Source organism: Delphinus delphis, chromosome 9 (assembly GCF_949987515.2).
Source record: "Delphinus delphis chromosome 9, mDelDel1.2, whole genome shotgun sequence".
Taxonomy (NCBI): Eukaryota; Metazoa; Chordata; class Mammalia; order Artiodactyla; family Delphinidae; genus Delphinus; species Delphinus delphis.
Window position 1 is genome coordinate 28,750,985 of NC_082691.1, and position 21,071 is coordinate 28,772,055.

The following is a 21,071-nucleotide window of genomic DNA, read 5'->3' on the forward strand; positions in this document are numbered from 1 at the left end:
AATTAATTTTTTGGCTGTGTTGGGTCTTCGTTGCTGCACACGGGCTTTCTCTAGTTGCGGCGAGCAGGGGCTACTCTTCGTCGAGGCACGCGGGCTTCTCATTGCGGTGGCTTCCCTTGTTGCGCGGCATGGGCCCTAGAGCATGCATGCTTCAGTAGTTGTGGCTCGTGGGCTCTAGAGCACAGGCTCAGTGGCTGTGGCGCACGGGTTTAGTTGCTCCATGGCATGTGGGATCTTCCCAGACCAGGGATCCAAATGGTGTCCCCTGCATTGGCAGGCAGATTCTTGAGAACTCGTGTCCCCTGCATCGGCAGGCGGACTCTCAACCACTGCACCACCAGGGAAGCCCGCAGGCAGATTCTTAACCACTGGCGACACCAGGGAAGTCCCCCCATGGTCAGTATCATGTATACCCTCATCCATAGTCCAGTCACTTAAAACTGTGACAAGCAACAAGTCAACACCAAGACATTGAAGGGCACTTATGTAGGACTGAAAGGCTGAATGTTAGACTCAGCTTTTTAAATTTTTTTACAACTGTTTACTTGCGACACTAGCTTTTCACAAAGGGTTCTCCTTTGTGACCAGATGACATTGACAAACTTCATGTTTTCAAAGATTTGCACTATTATGCTACGTGTCTCTGAAAGAAGCACATTACAAATATAGTAACTGTGATTTTCTTTGTATTATTAGCATTTATTAATTTGGTTCACAAAATAAGCATAATAGCTAGAGAATGCATGCATGCATACCCACTCTGAATGAGCAAAACACTGTAACCTAGAACCTATGCAATTATGAATCTGCCACAAGGAATTAATAGTTAATGAACCTCTTCCATGTACCAAGCACTGACTGAACACCTTACACGTGTATTGTCAATATCCCAATAAGAGCTACTGTAAAGTAGCTATTCTCTGCATTTAACAGAAGAGCAACCTGAGGCTAAAATACATGCCAGAGTCCTAACACCTAGAAAATGCCAGAGTCAATTCATTGCTTTCTTTGCTAGGCTTAGATTCCTCTTGTATTGGTGAAATTTTTGTTCCAGCAGCTAAATTCAAAAAGGCCACTGATTTTCAAAAGGCCAGCAAATAGGTACCTGAACTCTGTAAACACAGCATGACTTACTATTCAGTAATACTAAATAATGACAACACATATGATCAAATATATATAATTTTAATTGAATATGTGCTATCATTTTATATACTCCAAGAATGTGAAATTTTATTCTTTAGTAAATGTGAAAAGGCAGTAAATCTGCTATTAACTCTATAAAGAAAACTAATTTGTATGAAAAAGATGGTGTAATATGTACAATGGAGAATCTGTTCAGGAGACTATGACCCTTAAGTGTATGTTGCTTGTGGTACAGTTCAATATTCTGGACTGAGACCTGTACTAAAGAAACCAATCGCTGGGCTTCCCTGGTGGCGCAGGGGTTGAGAGTCCGCTGGCCGATGCAGGGGACACGGGTTCGTGCCCCAGTCCGGGAAGATCCCACATGCTGCGGAGCGGCTGGGCCCGTGAGCCATGGCCGCTGAGCCTGCGCGTCCGGAGCCTGTTGCCCCGCAACGGGAGAGGCCACAACAGTGAGAGGCCCGAGTACCACAAAAAAAAACAAAAGAAACCAATCGCTATAACATTGCTCATTTCACTCCCTTATATGGCATCTGCTTAGAATAGACTAAACAGATTCTTTCAGAATTAATGTGCAGATGTTTATATAGATGGAAACAGAAGTACTGTCATAGAGTAGACAGTTGTTTTCCAATTTGACAGCTAAAGAGCAAAGCCAATCAGATAAGTAGTAATCTTGTTTCTGATGAAACAGTAGGCACAACGGACACTGTGCCTTGCTAAGTGATTTCATGCATGCCAGAAAGAAACTATTTGTTTGAGTCACTGGGTCTCATTTTGTTGTTATGCTAGAAATCTTTCTCAAGAATCTGTCTGGATTAGGGGGTTCAATCGATAGAGAACGGACGTCTGCTCTGTTAGAGTGAGCAGAGGGAACCTTAATTCTGTTCTGAATAAGCACCTTGGGAAGCAAAAGAAGGCTGAGACCCTACTGAACATGAAAAACATGCAATGAAAGTAAGAAAACTCCATGGCTCCAGGTCAGCATGTGAGAGTCCAACAGGGAATCTGAGTCTTAGGAGTAGCTGCTCTGAGTACAGCTTCTAATTTTATCTAGTTAGAATCAAATGCAAAGGAGTGAATCTTTGCTTTCCAGCCCAGGAGGAAAAAAAAAAAAAAAATTCATCAAAAGAATGATGAACTGGGCTTCCCTGGTGGCACAGTGGTTGACAGTCCGCCTGCCGATGCAGGGGACACGCGTTCATGCCCCGGTCCGGGAAGATCCCACATGCCGCAGAGCGGCTGGGCCCGTGATCCATGGCCACTGAGCCTGCGCCTCTGGAGCCTGTGCTCCGCAACGGGAGAGGCCACAACAGTGAGAGGCCTGCGTACCGCAAAAAAAAAAAAAGAAAAAAAAAAGAAAAAAAGAAGAATGATGAACTCATATAATATGGTGATGGGGAAAAAAGAAAGTCACCTTTGATATCTTGCTTTGCCTCAATAGTGACATTGTGACAGAGTAAAATGCATGTATCATTCCTCATCAGAAGTTTTACATGTATAGTCTGCCATAAACTTAATATTTGAAGGAATTAGTACATAATGTAGAATATTTTTAGGTAGAGCTATATCCTAAATGACACTCAACTGTTGGAATTTATAATTTTACACGAAATCATAAATATCTGCAGTTTTTCTTAAGTATAACTTGCATTTTTCTGGACATGTGAAAATATACGCTCCATGTAGATAAGGTGAGCTACATGCCCACATATGAAGTCTCTGTGCCCCAGGATAACAAGGTCATTATGTGAAGCCTAACCTGAGTTATAAGTCTTGTTACAGAATCTTGCTTCTGCATCTCAGATGATGACTCAGTAATTCAGAACTAAAGCCCTACTCCCAGGATTCGGGATGCCTAAGTGTTGCTTCGCACATGCCACTCACTTATAAACTTTAAAAAATTTCATCACCTATTACTCGAATCTAAAGTTTAAATCCTGTACACTCTGTTTCAGAGTTCCCTACCATTTATCAGCATTTGAACTGCTCCTGTAGCCTTAAATTATTTTTCTTCCAATCAAATATTTCACTACTTGATTTTAATTAATTTATTTATTTTTGCTGTGTTGCGTCTTCATTTCTGTGCGAGGGCCTTCTCTAGTTGTGGCAAGCGGGGGCCACTCTTCATCACGATGCGCGGGCCTCTCACCATCGCAGCCTCTCTTGTGGAGCACAGGCTCCAGACGCGCAGGCTCAGTAGTTGTGGCTCACGGGCCCAGTTGCTCCACGCCACGTGGGATCCTCCCAGACCAGAGCTCGAACCCATGTCCCCTGCATTAGCAGGCAGATTCTCAACCACTGCGCCACCAGGGAAGCCCCAGTACTTGATTTTACAAACCTTTAAACTGGGCTATGTTTTGTTCTCAAATCCATTGTTTGTATGGTCTCACCTCTGCTCCTTAGCTCTCTCACCTGGAATGATTACAGCCACCTCCTCACTTATTCCTTCAATCACTTCATTCAAGGAGTATTTAGTAAGGCTCTGTCATGCACAAGACTCTGTACTTGACTGAGAATATAAGATAGATAAAGAGCAGGTGTGATCTTACAAAGTTGACTATCTGTGTCTTCTTCCCTTGCGAATGCTAAGTTTCTTCAGGACAGGTGCCATATTATGTTTCCTACCTCTGTTTCTCTGCCTCTTCAAAAGCCTTGCCAAAGGTGATACTCAAGTCGATGTCTGTTTGAGAGGACAACGTCAGTACACAATTGAGAGCGTGGGAGGACAGGCGGCAGCAAGGTCACAGGTGTGACGTGAAGGGAGTACTATATTGGGGCATGGTTGGGCTGTAAGGTGAAGAGAGTTTCACTTTCCAGATACTATCAATTGTTGTATAATACTCCTAGTTGCAGAAAACTTAAAACTTATTGTTCTTGAATTCTCCAGATCCTCCCTACACACAATCATTCCCCAAACCCAATTTTTCTATACGTTCAATTGTGTCCCATTTCCAGCATTTCTTTCTCATTTCAATTATCATGATCCTTATTCCGGCATTCATTTCCTCATAGCTGAACCATGGCAGGCCCTCCAAATAGCTCCTCTGTGCCCTAGACTACTTTAGGTTAATCATCCTTCTAGGTAAAACTAAGGAGTTTGGCTGTAATCAGTAGGAACTTTTTAAAAAGGAGAGGTATAATTAGATTTGAATTTCAGAAAGACTTGTAGCCAGTAATGACAGAAAGAAGAGACAACTATAGGTGACTGCTGTCATAACAGGGCAAGTAATGATAAGAGCCTGACTTAACCTGGAGGACAGAAGAGGAAAGATTTGAGGGATGAACTCCAGAGGGAGAATCCATAGAACATTGAGATTGGTTAGATATGGGGAGAGTCAGCAAGGGGAAGGCAAAGATGCTAGTGGTCTGAACAACTAGGACAAAATGACAACAATCCCTGAAATGGGGAACCAAGAGGGTAAACAAGTTTGTAGAGAGGACTGTGAGTATAGTTTTGAATAAACAAGTTCAAAACTATAGATCCAAGTGTAGATCCAAGTGTAGATTTTCTGTGGCCTTTGCTATGTAGAAGGGGTACATGTAAAAGCCCCTAGCTTACTCAGCAACTGGTTCCCAGAACTTGTAGCACCTGGGAAAGTAATTTTCCCAAGCAGGGGCATGGGCAGACTGGGAAGAGTTCCCTGGGTAACCCTGGCTCATGCCCTCCAGTTGTCAGCTTTCTGCTGTGCTTTTCTTCCCACTCATCAGTTGCGGAACACTTCTACATCTCAAGGGTCAAGAAGACTAATTTGTTTGTCCTTTAGTCAGCATATTTTATAGATGTAAAGTTGAGACATTTAGACTAAAATATATGAGCACCACACCCTCTGTTCTAGGCAGGATGTCTAGCTTTAGGTGTATGTGTGTAGAAGAGAGCCCTTAGAGAAAAGTTAAAGTGGCAAAGTTACCTAATTAAGAAATAGTCATTTAATTTCTGTAGATTAATCTGCTAAAAATGAAAGCTTCCTAGCCTCTTCCCAAGAGAGACAGAAAGGCTTTTAATTTTTGAGGCCTAGAAACTTTTTCTATACCCCCAGGGGAAAATGAACAGATTTTGTTTTCCAAATGATAGACTTAGAGGAGATCTATTTGGATAGGATAAGAAGGTATGGGTTGAAGACTTTGTACTTCCAGAGCAAAGGGGTAGAGGAGGGTGGCCAGGATCAGTTAAAAAGATCATTTATTTCAAGTCTGGAAAGATGAAGGGCTATTGTACCAGCGGGACCTGCTCACACACTACATTCTGGAGGTGGAAGGACCTGAGAGGACCTGTGTGCTTTTAGAGGAAAGACACTGCATGACCTGGAGCCAAGATGCTGAGAAGTCTTAATGGAAGGGCTACTGAAAGAGGCAATTTGGTAACTTCCCAGAGTGCTAGTGCCTAAGAGAGAGCAGAGAACTTGGCTACACAGCAGCACTGCACAGTAGAAGATGCTCTGGTAAGGTCAACCACTAAAGGACAGAAAATCATGGCCAGTCCTGAACCACTCAAGACCTGCCATCGAGCAAAGGGAGAGACAGTCTCCCATGACCTTTTGCCTCAGTCTGTGTTCTAGTGATTGGCATTCCATTTTCCATAATTCTCAAACATGATGTGATTTAGAAAAGTAATGAGTTGAATGTAACTTTTCTTGTATTTGTTATGGATACATACACGTTTGAATCACGTATAAACACATTGATTTGTGTAGCTCTTCATCTATATATAATTCTGCAAGTACAAGGGATTATTCTATTATGACCAAAATTCCAGAAGTAACTTTTTGCAGTTTGTGTTGCAAAATACCACGAACCTACAACTTTGTCTAATATGTTATGAAACGTTCCAAGATTTTACTAGCTTGTTTGTTCTGAAACTAAGTTTCCTTCTTAAGTGAGCCAGAGGAACGTCCTGAATGATAACAAAGTGCTAAGCAAATTAAAATATATGTAACATATGACTTTGCATTTAAAGACGTGCCACATAACAGGAATATACAGTTAAAGGGGCATCTTAATACTTGATGATCATCATATAGATGATATGGGTGTCTTCATATTAAAAACAAATATGATTTATAAAATAGCAGTTGCTCTTTTCAAAATTGTTGGTGGAGAAAGACAAATACCATATGCTAACACGTATATATGGAATTTAAGAAAAAATAAAAAGGTCATGAAGAACCTAGGGGTAAGACAGGAATAAAGACACAGACCTACTAGAGAATGGACTTGAGGATATGGGGAGGGGGAAGGGTAAGCTGGGACAAAGTGAGAGAGTGGCATGGACATATATACACTACCAAACGTAAAATAGATAGCTAGTGGGAAGCAGCCGCATAGCACAGGGAGATCAGCTCCGCGCTTTGTGACCACCTAGAGGGGTGGGATAGGCAGAGTGGGAGGGAGGGAGACGCAAGAGGGAAGAGATATGGGAACATATGTATATGTATAACTGATTCACTTTGTTATAAAGCAGAAACTAACACACCATTGTAAGGCAATTATACTCCAATAAAGATGTAAAAAAAATAAATTAAATAAATAAATAAATTTTAAAAATTGTTGGTGGATTGGTTACAGAAATAATAGAGTAAAGCAGAAAAAAAAAATAGGAATTCACTAGGAGAACAAGAAGAAACCTGCATTCTAAACCAGTATATTTTATAATTTCAAGGAACAATAGTCACAGTGTTTTCTATACTGGATAACAACACTCAACTGTCCTCTTTTCTCCATTGGTTAGAAAGAAGCTTGTCTCATATATTTTACAGATAAATCTCAAAGGAGAGATGGAATAAGCCCAAATGACCACTGTGACCACTGTGGAAAAGTCTTTCAAGGATGTGCCACTTGTCCATCTTGCTTTCATTTTCAGTCAAACATAGACAAACACCTGTTAACTAGATGACATTCCTAGCCTGACATACTACAACTTTAAGTTCCCCTTGTTAAAGGACACACTTGTTTCCATATCACATTTGAATGCATAAGAATATATATATAACTGTATTATTACATACTTTATAAAATATATTGCTTTTATAAAAAAATATCCCCCAAATATTTTTGATAGTGGTTTAATTGTCACTTTTTTTCTATTTCTGCCTTCTCACATACTTCTTGTCTTTCAAGGCCCACCTTCCTTATGCCTTATTTTACAAAATTCCCTGAAGTCTTTAGGTAGATGTGATACCACCTTCCTCAGAAGTCCCATTATGTATTCACTTTATTTATCCAAGAATCTACTTATTCATGAAGAAATCTGCCACTTGCCTTACATGGTTTTATGTGTTTGTCTTACATATAAAATACAAGTAAGAAATGCTTATTATTTATCATAACTTATTTTTGTAAATAATTGAAGTTTGCATAGCTAATGAAAACCTAGGTTCATTTAAACTAATTCTTAAAGGATGATTACAACAGAGCAGAGTCTATTCTCTTGAAATTTCAAATTTGAAGGTAAAATTTCTGCACATATTATAAAGACTCAAAAGTGCTTGTATAGTTTTGATTTGACCTCAGGCATAAAGAACTTTGTTTTGGCTTTCCCCAAATATATTCTGGAAGGGCTTGGATTAGGACTTAAATCATTTTTAAACACCATGAATAACTATGATTTGTATGTAAGAGCACTCTGGGTAGTTGTATTATTTCCTTTCCTATTGATAATTCTACCTTGTCACAAGACTAACATATATTTTATAAGACTGTAAAGTCAAGCACTGTACATTAATTTATATTCTAGATATCAATTATAGACCTATAAGTGGACTAATGAAAGTAGCCTACTGTTCTCTCTCACCGTTTCTATTATATAAGATTGGGATCTTAAACAACAAACTCAACATATATTTTGCACATCACACTTCAACAAAGATTCCTGTGGATATTTCTTATCATATCTACTCTCCTGGGTGGGTGGGGTTTGGGAGCAAGGGCTGAGGATGGAAGTAGGTGGTGGTCCCAGGCCATAGAGCACAGAGCCAAAGTAAGCCAGAGGCTTAGTTGGAGATGAAAAGCAAGGGGCAATGAGTAACTGCTGCTCTTGATAAGTGGAATCAAGGGTAAGAAGAAGCAAGGAAGGCTCTGCAGCATTAATCTTAGCAGGTTGTCAGAGAGCAAAGCCAGGATTCTCCCAAAAGTGTGGACAATGAAATCTAGCCAATTTAAACTTTTAAACAATTGCATTTTCAACTTTGTTTGGTAGGACTGGTTTGTTCTACACAAAAATCCAGATACAGTAAGAGTGATAAGGAGACAGTATGTCTTTAGCCACTATTTGATTTTAGAATCGTCTCGCTCACTTTCTTTTCTTGTTGTGTGTACTGAGATACCATAATAAGGAAACTCAGGGTATTTGTTGAAAGGAATGAAATAATTTCTCTCCTAGAGGCTTCTAAGATGCATTTATTGTTATATATTTTCCATCTCCTACTTGCAGGCAAACAAAGGTGACCCAGACACTTTGTGATTCAGTGCTGGAATAAGCTTGGCTCAGAGGAGACTCTATTTGTGGAGATACCACTGCCCTTTGCATGCATCTAAATGCCTCCACTGATATCCTCCTACCTTAGCATTTAGAACTGACTTTACTTTCTCTACCACATTATAACGTACTATTCACTTATAATGAATTGATTTATTACAGATTTGTATTAATTTTGTACTCACTTATAAACAGGTATACTTTGCGGTTAAAAACAAGGTGTATCCAATGAAGCATAAGTTCATTCAATGAGTGACTGTGCTAGCCTTTGAGATTACACCAATGAAAAACCATACAATCTGGCCTTCGAACCTCACAATCTGACACAACAAAGATGATCCACACAAGTAGTTTTCTTGACTAAAGAACTCATTGGACATATCAATAGAACTAAACTTCATTTAGTTTGCTGATGAAGACTCAAGTGGGTGATGTTATATTTTATCCAAAGACATGTTTATGATTGCAGTAACAAATTAAGTTACTGTAAAGTTTTGGTCAACATGGTTTCCCACGGCACATCTCTTCAAGCAAAGGAAACCTGGATATGTCGTTTCAACGACTCATTCATGAGATGACAAGACTCCCTAAATTCGTGGTCCCTTTCAGTTTTACTCTAAGCTTGTAGAAAACACTAAGACTAATTCATTCTTCATATTTACTCAACAGAATTTTATTTTTACTTATCTTTATTCCCTAATTCAAGTATAAATTGTATATCCTCTTATCCTGGGTTTGACAGAGCCCAGCTTTGTTACTGTTTGGAAATAGTGTGCAAATTCTCTATTTATACTGATGTTTATGTTTTGGCAATGGAAGGAGATAGTAACTGAAGACATTTAGATTTATTTGTGTCAGATAGAATTTACTGGTTCTTTGGTATGTTTAATTATGATAATAATTTAAAATAACCTACAAATCTAAAGGAGTCATTCTTTTAAAAATATACCAAATGTAATTTTCTAAACATTATTTTACCTTCTCAACTAGCCACTCTCCAATTATAAATGAGGGTGATAATGTGCCACAGGCAGGCTGCCTCGCTCCTGTTAAGTGCACTTTATGATCCAGGCTTAAAATAATTATATATGTATTATTTATACATATCCACAGGACACTGTCCTTCCATCACTCCGATTGTTTGTTACTACTGCTTCACTCATTATTTTGTTTACATTTTATAGACCAATTGCACATGTAAATTCTCATTTAAATTAAATTACATTATTTATTTAATTTTGGTTAGAACAATCTACTTTTTGAGGGTCAGAAGGTACCAGTAAATGCAAAGAGCACATCAAATTCTGTAGCAAATTCCATTTTAACTAATGCTTCTGTTTTGTGCTTGTTACGTATCCTGACTCTCATGCCAGTTTTTCCAAGCTTGGTCTCCACATACTATTCTGTGTGTATTTATCCTAGCAGCCTTCCCATTTCCAAACTAATGAAAGAACTGTCTCAAATTGCTAGTGCCACCTATTAGCAGAAGCATAGAACTGCAAATCATGGTAGTTCCTTTAAACAGCACCTTAGAAGTCATGAAGGGTAAAATCCATCCCAAGATTCACACTGGTTCTAACTTATGTTTACAACTGCTGGTCTTTTTAAAATCAGCTTTCACCGCATGAACTAAGACACTGTCATGAGTTTTGGAGATTTTACTTACAGCTTTGTATTAATGGATCATTTTATCATAGGTTTTTATTTTCATGAAGGTTTGATAAGTGCAATGTCTTCATCAATTAATATGTAACTCTCTATGCTATAATATCATGACTTTGTAAATGAATGTTATAGATAATGATCAATTAAAAATTTATTTCAGTACTGGAAGAATTTTAAAAACTCAAGTGTAAATTCTATTTAAAATAGTCCTGACTTTAGATTTTACAGTTCTCCAAAACGATGTAAAGGTGTGTGTGATATTTTGATCTTGGGAACTGTGATACGTAGGTGTACCACTGAAGTTTAAATGAGAGAAACTGGGATAAGAAGTTAAACCACATACTTCCTTACAGCTGACTTTAAGTTCTTGATAACTTTATAAGTTACTTAAAGCTCACATCTCAAATACAATTATATAGTCACACTAAATAGAAATACATTATGCTATGCTACCAACACTTTAACTTTTATTTTGTTACTAGGAACATATGCAATCATACTGATGGATTCCAATGAAATTTATTCCTGAAAAATCCTTTAATAGCATTAATTCTTCAATATAGAATTTAAATATAATAGACTGAAAATCACAACATATTTTTAAATCATGTTTGATTGATATATGATAATGAAAGAAGAAAACAAAGAAAAATTAGTTATCACAGATCTATACCTCTATTTAGTTGCCTAAATATTTAGGCATTTCATATCACTGACAAGAGTGGAGTCTAGGAAATAATATATATGAAGAGAAATAACCTAAAAAAGTTAGAATTGGAAAATTCATCTCTTCAGTATTCAGGTTTCCTTAAGCTATTAAAGACTGCACATCATTATCAAAAGTTGGTGAGTTATCTTACATGGGGTGGTTTTGTGGTCTCAGTCATTTTCTTACTTGCCAAAGTCTGCACTGATAAGTTATTATTTCAAAGGCCAATCTGGCTGGCAGCTCCAAACAGAGAAGCCTCAAACTGGAGACTTTCACTAGCTCTCATTTGATCTGATCCGCACTGGATCGCAAGATGTGATACTGTGCATTTCGTTTTATATTGTTTTTTATTATTTTGCCTGGATATACTTGTCGAGTAGATAAATAAAAAGTTCTAGTTTTCAGCGTGCTCAAATTGAAGACTTCAGAACCAAAATATGATTTTTAAAGTTAAAAGAATTTGGGAAGAAAAGGCCATACTAAATAAGAATCAGCAAATAAGAGATCTGATGCCATATATGCAGTGACTACTGGAGATAAAGTATTGCAAAGAATTTATAATGTCTTTGCTCTGTGAAAATATACATGTTACTACCCTACTCTTCAAAGACACATTCCATTTTAGCTATGAGATTTCCAGTATAAGACAAATTCCATTTTATATTATTACTTGAATACTTGAGATATTCATGAAGACTTTTCATGAGACTCAAAAGATCATGCCTGGGGCTTCCCTGGTGGCGCAGTGTTTAAGAATCTGCCTGCCAATGCAGGGAACACGAGTTCAAGCCCTGGTCCGGGAAGATCCCACATGCCGTGGAGCAACTAAGCCCGTGCGCCACAACTACTGAGACTGCTCTCTAGAGCCTGCGAGCCACAACTACTGAGCCTGCATGCCACAACTACTGAAGCCCGTGCGCCTAGAGCCCGTACTCTGCAACAAGAGAAGCCACCGCAATGAGAAGCCCGCGCACCACAACAAAGAATAGTCCCTGCTCGCTGCAACTAGAGGAAGCCCGCGCAAAGTAGCAAAGACCCAACGCAGCCAAAGATAAAAAAATAAATATTAAAAAAAAAGATCACGTGTGCTATAATATACATATGTAATTTAACACATGACTATCTTCAAAACCAATAACAATTTTATTTGTATTTTATTATAATTTACCACGTGTAGATTGCCAAGATTGTTTTTATTAACTCTAAAATATTAACATAAATTTTGTCCTTCATGTATATTCACCTATTCATATATGTGTACACATATATGTACGAATATGTAAATATATGCCTGTGCTTTGGCAGACTAATGGAAATCCCAGAAAAGTCAACAAGTTTAATTAGTAAATCATTATTCATACAAATTAAATTTTGAAGTGGTCATAATATATTGAATAATGGCAAATAAAAAAGGTTTTGCAAGTTTTAATTCATAATTTTTAATTAAACATTATCATCTCTCAAAAAGATATGTCTGAGAATTTTGATTTAACTAATAATCTCATTCTTACAATAATTAAACAATTTGACTCTGGAAAAAAAACAAAACAAAAAAACCTTTACAAAGTATGAAAAGAAAGCCTCTGAAATGTCTACCGTTTATTTAAGGGCTATTTACTAAGCCCTCCCTATGAAGGTAAAGTTAAAGGCACTGATATAATCTTTGGATTCACATGATCACCGTCACATTCAGACTTGCATGTGTCTTTGATTTCTACTAAAACTGAAGCACACAATGTCCTGGAAAAGCTCATTACACTGAGTGATGGAATGTTTGCCATTTGTTTAAAACCCCAGACCTAATTTATTTCCTTGTGATTTCCATACGTTTTTCTGAAGTCTTCATTGTACCACACATTCCAAAAGGAAGATTTTATGATAATCTGGTATTTCATGAGAAAAGTGAAATTTGACTAGTTTCGTAGGGCAAATAAACAGTTATTCATCAATTTTAAAAAGAAGCATTATAACATCTAGCTATATTACATGAATTTAAGGAAGGGAAAAGTATCTCTGAGTGAATGTTTCTTGAGGATAATTTGTATGTGACTGCTGAGATTTACAGAGTTCTCACATTTGCTTCCCCCGCAAGGATTCTAAATCAGATTGGTTCAGAGGAAAAGCCAGCCTACCCCATTTTTCTAATATTATCACTTCTCCAGATGGTCCTGAAAACATCTATTTAATTCCTGTTCCTAGAAAGTAAAGAGGTACCTTATTAGATATATATGTATATCCACTACAAAGGCTGCCTTCTTGTTCTTACTTCTCTTTCTTTCTCATTTAACATATCAAATCTCTTTTATCTCCTACCAGGCAAAATGACAAGTAGAAAGTAAGCACAGTGATTGCCTGAAACTTCGTCCTGGCAACCTGAGAAATGAGAGGGTTAATGGTGGATCTTTGAAAACAAGTGACCATGGGAAATTAGGGTTGGCAGGGATTTAACTCTTCATGAATCATGCTGGAATATTTTTAAGGGCAAAGCAGTGGATGTTTTAACTGTGTTTGACATCTAATTAAGGAGGAAAAAGAAGTAGCTAAAAAAAAAAAAATCTCTATTACAGCTTAGAAACAAAGTACTGACAATTGGCTACCAGGCAGTTGCTTTGGAAAAACAAGTATACATGTAGAGACAAAAAGGTAATGACAGACCAATAAAAGGGCAGAAGAAAAATTGCTTGGGCCATCCCTATTATTCTTTTTGGTGTTGTTCATTTCACAGCTTGTTTTACCAAATTGCCAAGCTCTAGGTATATCAATAGAATTGTTATGTAGCTGTAGGGCAGTTTTTGGTTTAAAGGAAAGCAGAATAATTCTAATGGATACCATTGCTAAAAAGAGCTCATAGAGACAGTTTCAAATATATATATCTTGTCAATATATACAACTCACTTCATTAGATAAGTTTAAAGTATTTGTATATAACAAAGGGCTATTCTAATTAAATGCTATCTTTTAATATGTATAAAGAACTGGTGCCTTTTCTATTAATGGAGAGTAATCCATTACCATGGAAATAAAATTCTTGCAAAATAAATAAGAATAATTCTCAGTTCCTACTAATTTTGCAATTTATTTAGCACTTAGACAAGTATCTCCAAATATAGATTTTTAAAATGCATGTCATGTTTCAAACTTACTCCAAAATTATAGCATATAGCTATTCACATCTTCAGGAAGTAAACTCGTACGTAAAACTTACTCATGAGGAATATAAACTTGAAGAAAGTGGACGATTAACCTAAGAATCATTGGATGAAATACTCTCAAAGAGTAAAAATAGAAAACAAAAACTGATGAAAACACAGATACCATAATATCATACACTAGGAAAATAATTTAAAGACAGTTACTATATAAAGACACAATTGGGATTTAATTAAATATTTAATGGGTGCCTTTTGATTATTTTTAAAAACCTTATATGAGTACAGTTGCAATTCTGCTTGCTAATGGTTAAAATTCATTCTCATTTTAATAACCAAAAAATTATACCAAAAATAAATATATTTTCCAATTCAATGTATTTTATCTAAGTATTAAATACAAACAAACACATTTAGTAGGTGTTTAATTTTCTAATCCAAAGTGTGAAAAATTACATCTGTCTTTCCTATTTTGTGGTTCTCATTCACACTAGAGTACTCAGAAAGAGATGTTCCCCATCATGTGAAAATTAAAGAATATCTTTTCTGGCATAAGAGCAATGTATAGTAGACAGACATCTCTACAGATAGATGCAATAATTTTCTTTCACATCATAGGCTAAAAACGAAATATAATTGAAGCTTCTTATTGCCCCACCCCCAACTGTAGAAATTTGAGAATCATAAGAAAGCAACACCCTAGGGAGTAAAACTACTTGAGTTAAAACAGTTTAATCTTCAACTCCATTTTAATAATACCTCAGTTATATAAATATTCTCTTCCATTAAAAGTTATATATACCATGTTGGAATCCATATTAGCATGATATTATACATCTATCTATAAAATCTATCTAAACAAATATAGAACAAATATTTTCTTTAAAATCCTCATTAAAAAACAAGCATACACATTAAGATGTAACCAGACCGATCATGTGATAAGGCTTTTTTTTTCTTCTTAAATTTATACTTTTTTCGAAAAGAAGTTCACACAGCTAGCTGTACAACTAGCAAGTAGTATCTCTTCAGTTCTCACTGAAGTACATATAGAATCAAATAACATTACATTTCAAAGGCTTTAGCTTTGCACCAATTAGCCAAATACACAGTCTTTTGTACAATCATAACACACTGTGGAAAAACTAGTCTGTTCTCTCCAGTTTATATTCTCTTGGCAAACCATGATCTACTGCTTATGTTAAGTATCTGATTGTCAGATCTGAACAAACTGAATATTCATGATGACAATTAACCATTTACTGTCTAAAACTAAGAAAATACAATGCATCATAATAATTATTATAGGTGAGGCACTCACATCTACAAAGAGACCATTGTTGCAATAGTGGTTTTTAAAAATATTTTAATAGGAGTAGAGTCAGAGAATTATCAGGATATATGATCACATATATAGATCAGCATTTACCAGGCATTCAGCTTCTCTCTGCAAATGTGATTAAATGTTCTTTGTTTGCATTTAAATTGTCATATATCCAACAGAAGCCATGCTTTTATAAAAAAGTGTTTCAATCATCTCCAAAAGACACACACGATCACAAAGGTTTCCCAGGTTAAACTAAAGGTTTTACGGTTTAGGTTGGGAGGGAGTTCAAGGAATGAAAAGGCAGGGGGCAGGGAGGCATTAGAAAGCTAGTCAAATAAAAGGAAAAGAAAAACTTACCTTTGTAGGATAATTTCAGCCTTGGCACATTGTTCTTCCCATTTTGATAGTTTGCTCTTGCTGTAAGTACTACTCCCCAGAAAAGACAGACAATCCTAGCGAACCAGCCCATGCTGCAGGCACTGTGGGTCCTATGCTGCTTCAGTCTCGGGTCCTGTATTGTGCGGCCACAGAAGTTCAAACAATCTGGAAACTGGAGGTAACAGGTGATTTAGGTCAGTTTCATTCATAAATGCAGACAATCAAGACCTCCAGGCAACACTAACACCTCTTCTTCTGTAACAGTCACTGAAGCCCAGAAACTTCAAACCCTCCAAAAAAAAAAAAAAAAAAATCGAGCCAGGCACCGGATAATGAGGCACAACTGTTGTGTGGAAAGAAAAAAAAATCAACAAGGGCTGCAGCAGTGGTGCTTAAGAAGCAGTTCCTTTTATCTAGACTCTTCTGATAGCTGGCGGACTCTAATCCTGCTGCCTGCTTCATTCGGCTCCGGGGAAGCAGAATGAAAGGGGAACAGAGAGAGAGAGAGAGAGAGAGAGAGAGAGAGAGAGAGAGAGAGACAGAAACCGTGAGCAGCGCGGACTTTTCCTGTACACATGTAGGGAGAGATGACACAAGATCCCACAGACAGGTTTTCCCAACACTCACTAGACTGGCTGACAATGGGAGAACAGGCGAGCTCAGCCCACTCCCCTTCCCTCCCGTCACACAACACATGCAAAAAACATCTCGTAGAGATTAGAGCCGGGAGCAGAACACTCCAACGTGCCTGTGAAAGGCATGTAGCTATAAATTTACTTCCCAAGGCAAGCGTTGTTTTATAGCCATTTTTAGGTGCAATTTTGATGAAAAAATTCTGAATTCTGCTACCTACATAATTTCCAACTCATGCTCATTATATAATTCTGCTTGGACTTGTGTGTTGTATGTTATACGTATGTTTATGCCTATATACGAATATGGATATGCATATATATGTCTGTCCTTTTCATCAATATAACTTTAACCACTGGAGGTTTTAAAATCTTGTTAGCAATCATTCCCTCCTCCCAAGAAACCCCCTTGGATCAACCACCCCCTTCCCCCGCCCCACTGCAATTTCAGCGAAGAAATTCCTAGTAAAGCCCATTTCAACAATCAGCTCAAGACAAATATAGGTCCACTGAGAATTATAAATTACAACAGGGGATTCTCAAAAGGACACTCAGCATTTAAAAACATGTATGGTTTTCCAGCTCCTGGAATGGTCTGGCTAACATTTTTAGTGCATCACATCTCATTAATTAAAGCCACTTCCCTAGTTTTGGTTTAAAGGGCAGAGGAAGATGACAAAGTTCACAGAAGTCCCTGCTGGGTGTCAAGGACCAACATAAAGAGAATATCTCTGCGTCTTCATGAGCTGGTGAAGGGTTACTAAATTTTCTGTGGACATATATGCATGTATTCAGGCAGTCATACAAACACCATTAATTCTTTTCTAAACAGGCATGTTGCCTGAGGTGTTTAAATTTCCTTTCGTATTTTCTTTCAATTTTTCTCAAAGCTGATGTCCTTATGGTTTTGTTTTGTTTTGTTTTGTTTTGAGGAAGGGCGTATGAAGATCAACAGGACAGAACTTTCCCTTCTTTATTCCCCAACTCTCTCTACTCTGCACCCTCCCCCCAACCCCACATACAGCACACGTTAGAAATTTGGAGGAGAGAGCTCTATTTCAGTAATATGGAAATTTCTTGGCTGAAAGGAAAGGGTGAGTCTTACAATTAAAAACATAAACACTTATTGAAAGTGGTTTAGTATTCTTATAAAAAATGACCTAAGCATTGTCACTACAGCTTTCATTACTTAATGTCTATAGACCAATAGAGAAAGAGCAACTCCCTCTGTCCCTCTCTCCCGCCCTCTCTCCCTCTGTGTGTGTGTGTGTGCGTGTGTGTGCGTGTGTTTGTGTAAGTGTAGGTGGACGAGGAGGAAGAGAATGAAGAGGATTTAAAGGGGCGAGAATGGGGGAGGGGGAGCAGGGATTCTCTTTCTACTTCACTAGATTGATTCATCAAACAGACCCTATTGTATTTGTCAGTTTCCGCCAGCCTATTGATCAGTCAGTATTGTTAAGAAAATAAAATCCAAAAATAATGTTGATTTTACTGATTCCCACACTTGTTATCCTGAGCACTTTTCACGCTCTAGGCAATGGATTAAGGCTGCAAATGACAAGAGGCTTGTCTGTCTTCCATGGATTACTCTCTATAGACATTCATTCTGCAGAGGAATTCATGTCACTTTGGGATTATTTAGAAGACTGGACTAACGAATTATCCTATTGAAATACCACATATGGTTAAATACTTTAAATACTTGTACCATTTTCATTAATATATATTGTAAATATCTATTTTTCTCCAGCTCTTGTTACCTAGACTAGCAGAGCAAGTTTATATTTGTCAAAACTAAACAGGATAAGCAAATTTAGAAATGTATCCATTTCACTTGCGTAATGTCTAATCCTGAAACATTTTGATGTTGTCCAGGAAAAATAAAAGGTTGTAGGTAAAATTCAGATAAAAGAGGGTCAGAATTGACTCCATGGAGAAGACAGACATTCAATCTGGAGTCTGAACCACAAAATCATGACAGAATTACTTTATTTTGTAAAATAAATAACTTAATGTTGAAGCCTGGAAGTTGGTAGCACTGACACCCCATGTTTATATGCACACAAATTTTTAAAAAACTTTAATGTACTTATTTAACATTTTTCTTACCCTCTAAAATTTTTATGATCTTTGGGTCTTTTCAAACAATTGAAAGTTTAATGAATTCACATTTATATTTACTTATCTGTAATTTTTTTAATTAAAAAATGTGAGAATAGGAAATTTTTTATGTAAGCATAACTGTTCTAGACTGATTAAATTATAAAATAGTAGAAAAGTGTGACCACAGATAGAATTTTTTTAATTGTGGAAGGAAAGAAAGAGGGGGGGAAGAGAGGAAGGAAGGAAGGGGGAAGGAAGGAAGGAACTACCTCCTGAAAAATACTTACCAAAGTATTTGTAATATTATATTTCTACTGCTTTCTCAATTGACTTTGGTCAGGGTTAAATAAAGTTACTTTCAATGTTTTTCTTATAACACCCAAACATGTGAGGGATGACCGAGGTTAAACCTATTTCTGAATTGAGGTAGCTGCAAAGTTGAGGTGGACTTGGGTGGATGTCATCAGAATCTATCAAAATCTGCATGTGTGAAATGTGAATTTTGATTCACCTCCCAAGGAACATTGCTCCCTACTCTGAATCTGTGACCTCAGCCCTGACACGGTCAAGCCTCCTGTATTTGCCACATTAACCATTGATTTTACTGCATCATTTACGTTTTTAAAAGTCATACATAGTATATTGACCTTTTAACGTTGAGTTTTTTTAAGGTACAAGTGAAAAATCTTATTTTGTTTCTCTTAAAGCAGTATCTCTATTTTCAATTATTTTCTAACCCACGATCTACATCATATGCTATAATTTACTTGCAACTGAGTTTATAATATCTTCTTAAATTTCAAGTTTTCAGATGTGATTAAGTCCTGCTACAGAGTCAAATTTAAGCAGGTGTTTAATATGATGATCATGCTGTTGTATATATTTCTGTCAAATAAATCAGTAGTTTTTAACCTCACCCCACTCCATATTGAGATGGATTACGGAGACTTCCAAGTATAAAACTCTTGACAGGCAGTTTTCTGGGTGGCGTGCTTGATTTTCTAGAGAAACAACTCTTCCAACTTCACAACACTTTGGTTAACTCTTCTTTTTCAGTTAAGACCAGTACAGTCAAAGAAGACAGATGTTAAAGCAATTCTCCATTGGAAATGTATTTTTGATTTTTCATATGTTAGCTAAAACTAATGTGTACATTTTTAAAATGTACACTTTCTATAATTTGTTATTTATTAATGAAACAAACTGGGATGGCAATAAACATTGCAGTTTAATAGCAGAAATTGTTCTAATTTGTGAGATGGTATTCCAAGTGCTTCCCCAGGTTATAGACAGCCTGAAACTTTCTGTGAGTGGTAGGTAAAAACACTTGCTATATTTGTGCATAAAAGAATATAAGGAGAAACAGCTTAGATATATTTAAGAGACTGAGTGGATTAAGTGTACTTGATGCTATGGTGCACTTCATTAAACATACCTGCCTCTCCCTGCAATCCCGCTCCACCCACCATTTCACTATGGTTAGATAAACACCCCCAAAGGGTGTACCAGCCACAAAAGTAGAGGACCTCTTTAAGAGAAATTATGAAGTTAAGAATTTCAAAAGGAGTTGGTTAACCAGCTCTCCTAACAAAAAACACCAAGAAGGAAACCAATACTAAAAAACAAACACAAATTTCCGTACTCTTCCCAAGGTGTTATTCAATTGAGTCATGTAAAAAAATATATATTAGTTTCCATTCAACATGTGCTATCTCCCTTTTTTTCCTTCAAGAGAATGCTTCATTAGTATATGAGAAAGACCTATGATCAACAGAATTACAGCAAATATCAGATTAGAACATTTGCCCTTGCTCTGACATCTCATGCTGGAAATTCATTTTTAATGAGGGTTTTTCTGGTACAGGGAAGTTGAATTATTATTTTTTTTTCTAAAAAAGAATTGTGTGGGTGAAAACATTCTTTAGAAGATCAAAAGACATCTTATTAATTGGGAAAACTAAATAGTTGATGTATTATTCATTCTAGCCAAAAAATGGTAGTTATTTAAGAACTACTGCCGTAGTCGCTGAGAATGGGGGGCTTGGTGGCAGCAGGTTAAAAGCAATATTTAAGAAATTAGGTTAAACTTTTTAAAAAATCTGACCCCTGTGAATGCTTTTGGGGCAAGCAACGTGTGAAAGCATGAGTTGAGAGGAAGGATTGGTACAAGGCAGAAGGAATTCAATCTCTAGGGAAGCATTAACTCCTGTCTTTGCCTATTACCCACCCATGAACAGAGATCTCAGTAAAATAAGCTAGCCCCTCCTCGGAACTGAACTTGCAACAGTTTAAGAGAAAACAGTTTTATGTCTTCTCTTGTGACATCAGTGTTCATCATGAGATTTAAGGTAAATAGGGACTCAAGATAAAAGCCTTTTTGTTTTTCAAATGAATTAACATGATAGATGTTAAATCAATGCAGGGGTCCAGAAACTGGCCAGTCACGTTAGCTGTGGCTCTAGATTTTAAGAAAAATTTAAACCATTAA

General features: G+C 36.9%; 1 protein-coding gene across 1 annotated transcript in view; it reads right to left on the minus strand.

The window, feature by feature from the left end:
• Positions 1-16,520, minus strand: part of SEMA3A (semaphorin 3A) — a 232,672-nt gene extending 216,152 nt beyond the window's left edge. Inside the window, exon 1 of the mRNA XM_060019863.1 lies at positions 15,828-16,520. Coding sequence (XP_059875846.1) covers positions 15,828-15,939 — 112 coding nt within the window. The 5' untranslated portion in view covers positions 15,940-16,520. The remainder of the gene's footprint in view (positions 1-15,827) is intronic.
• Positions 16,521-21,071: the final 4,551 nt, after the last annotated feature.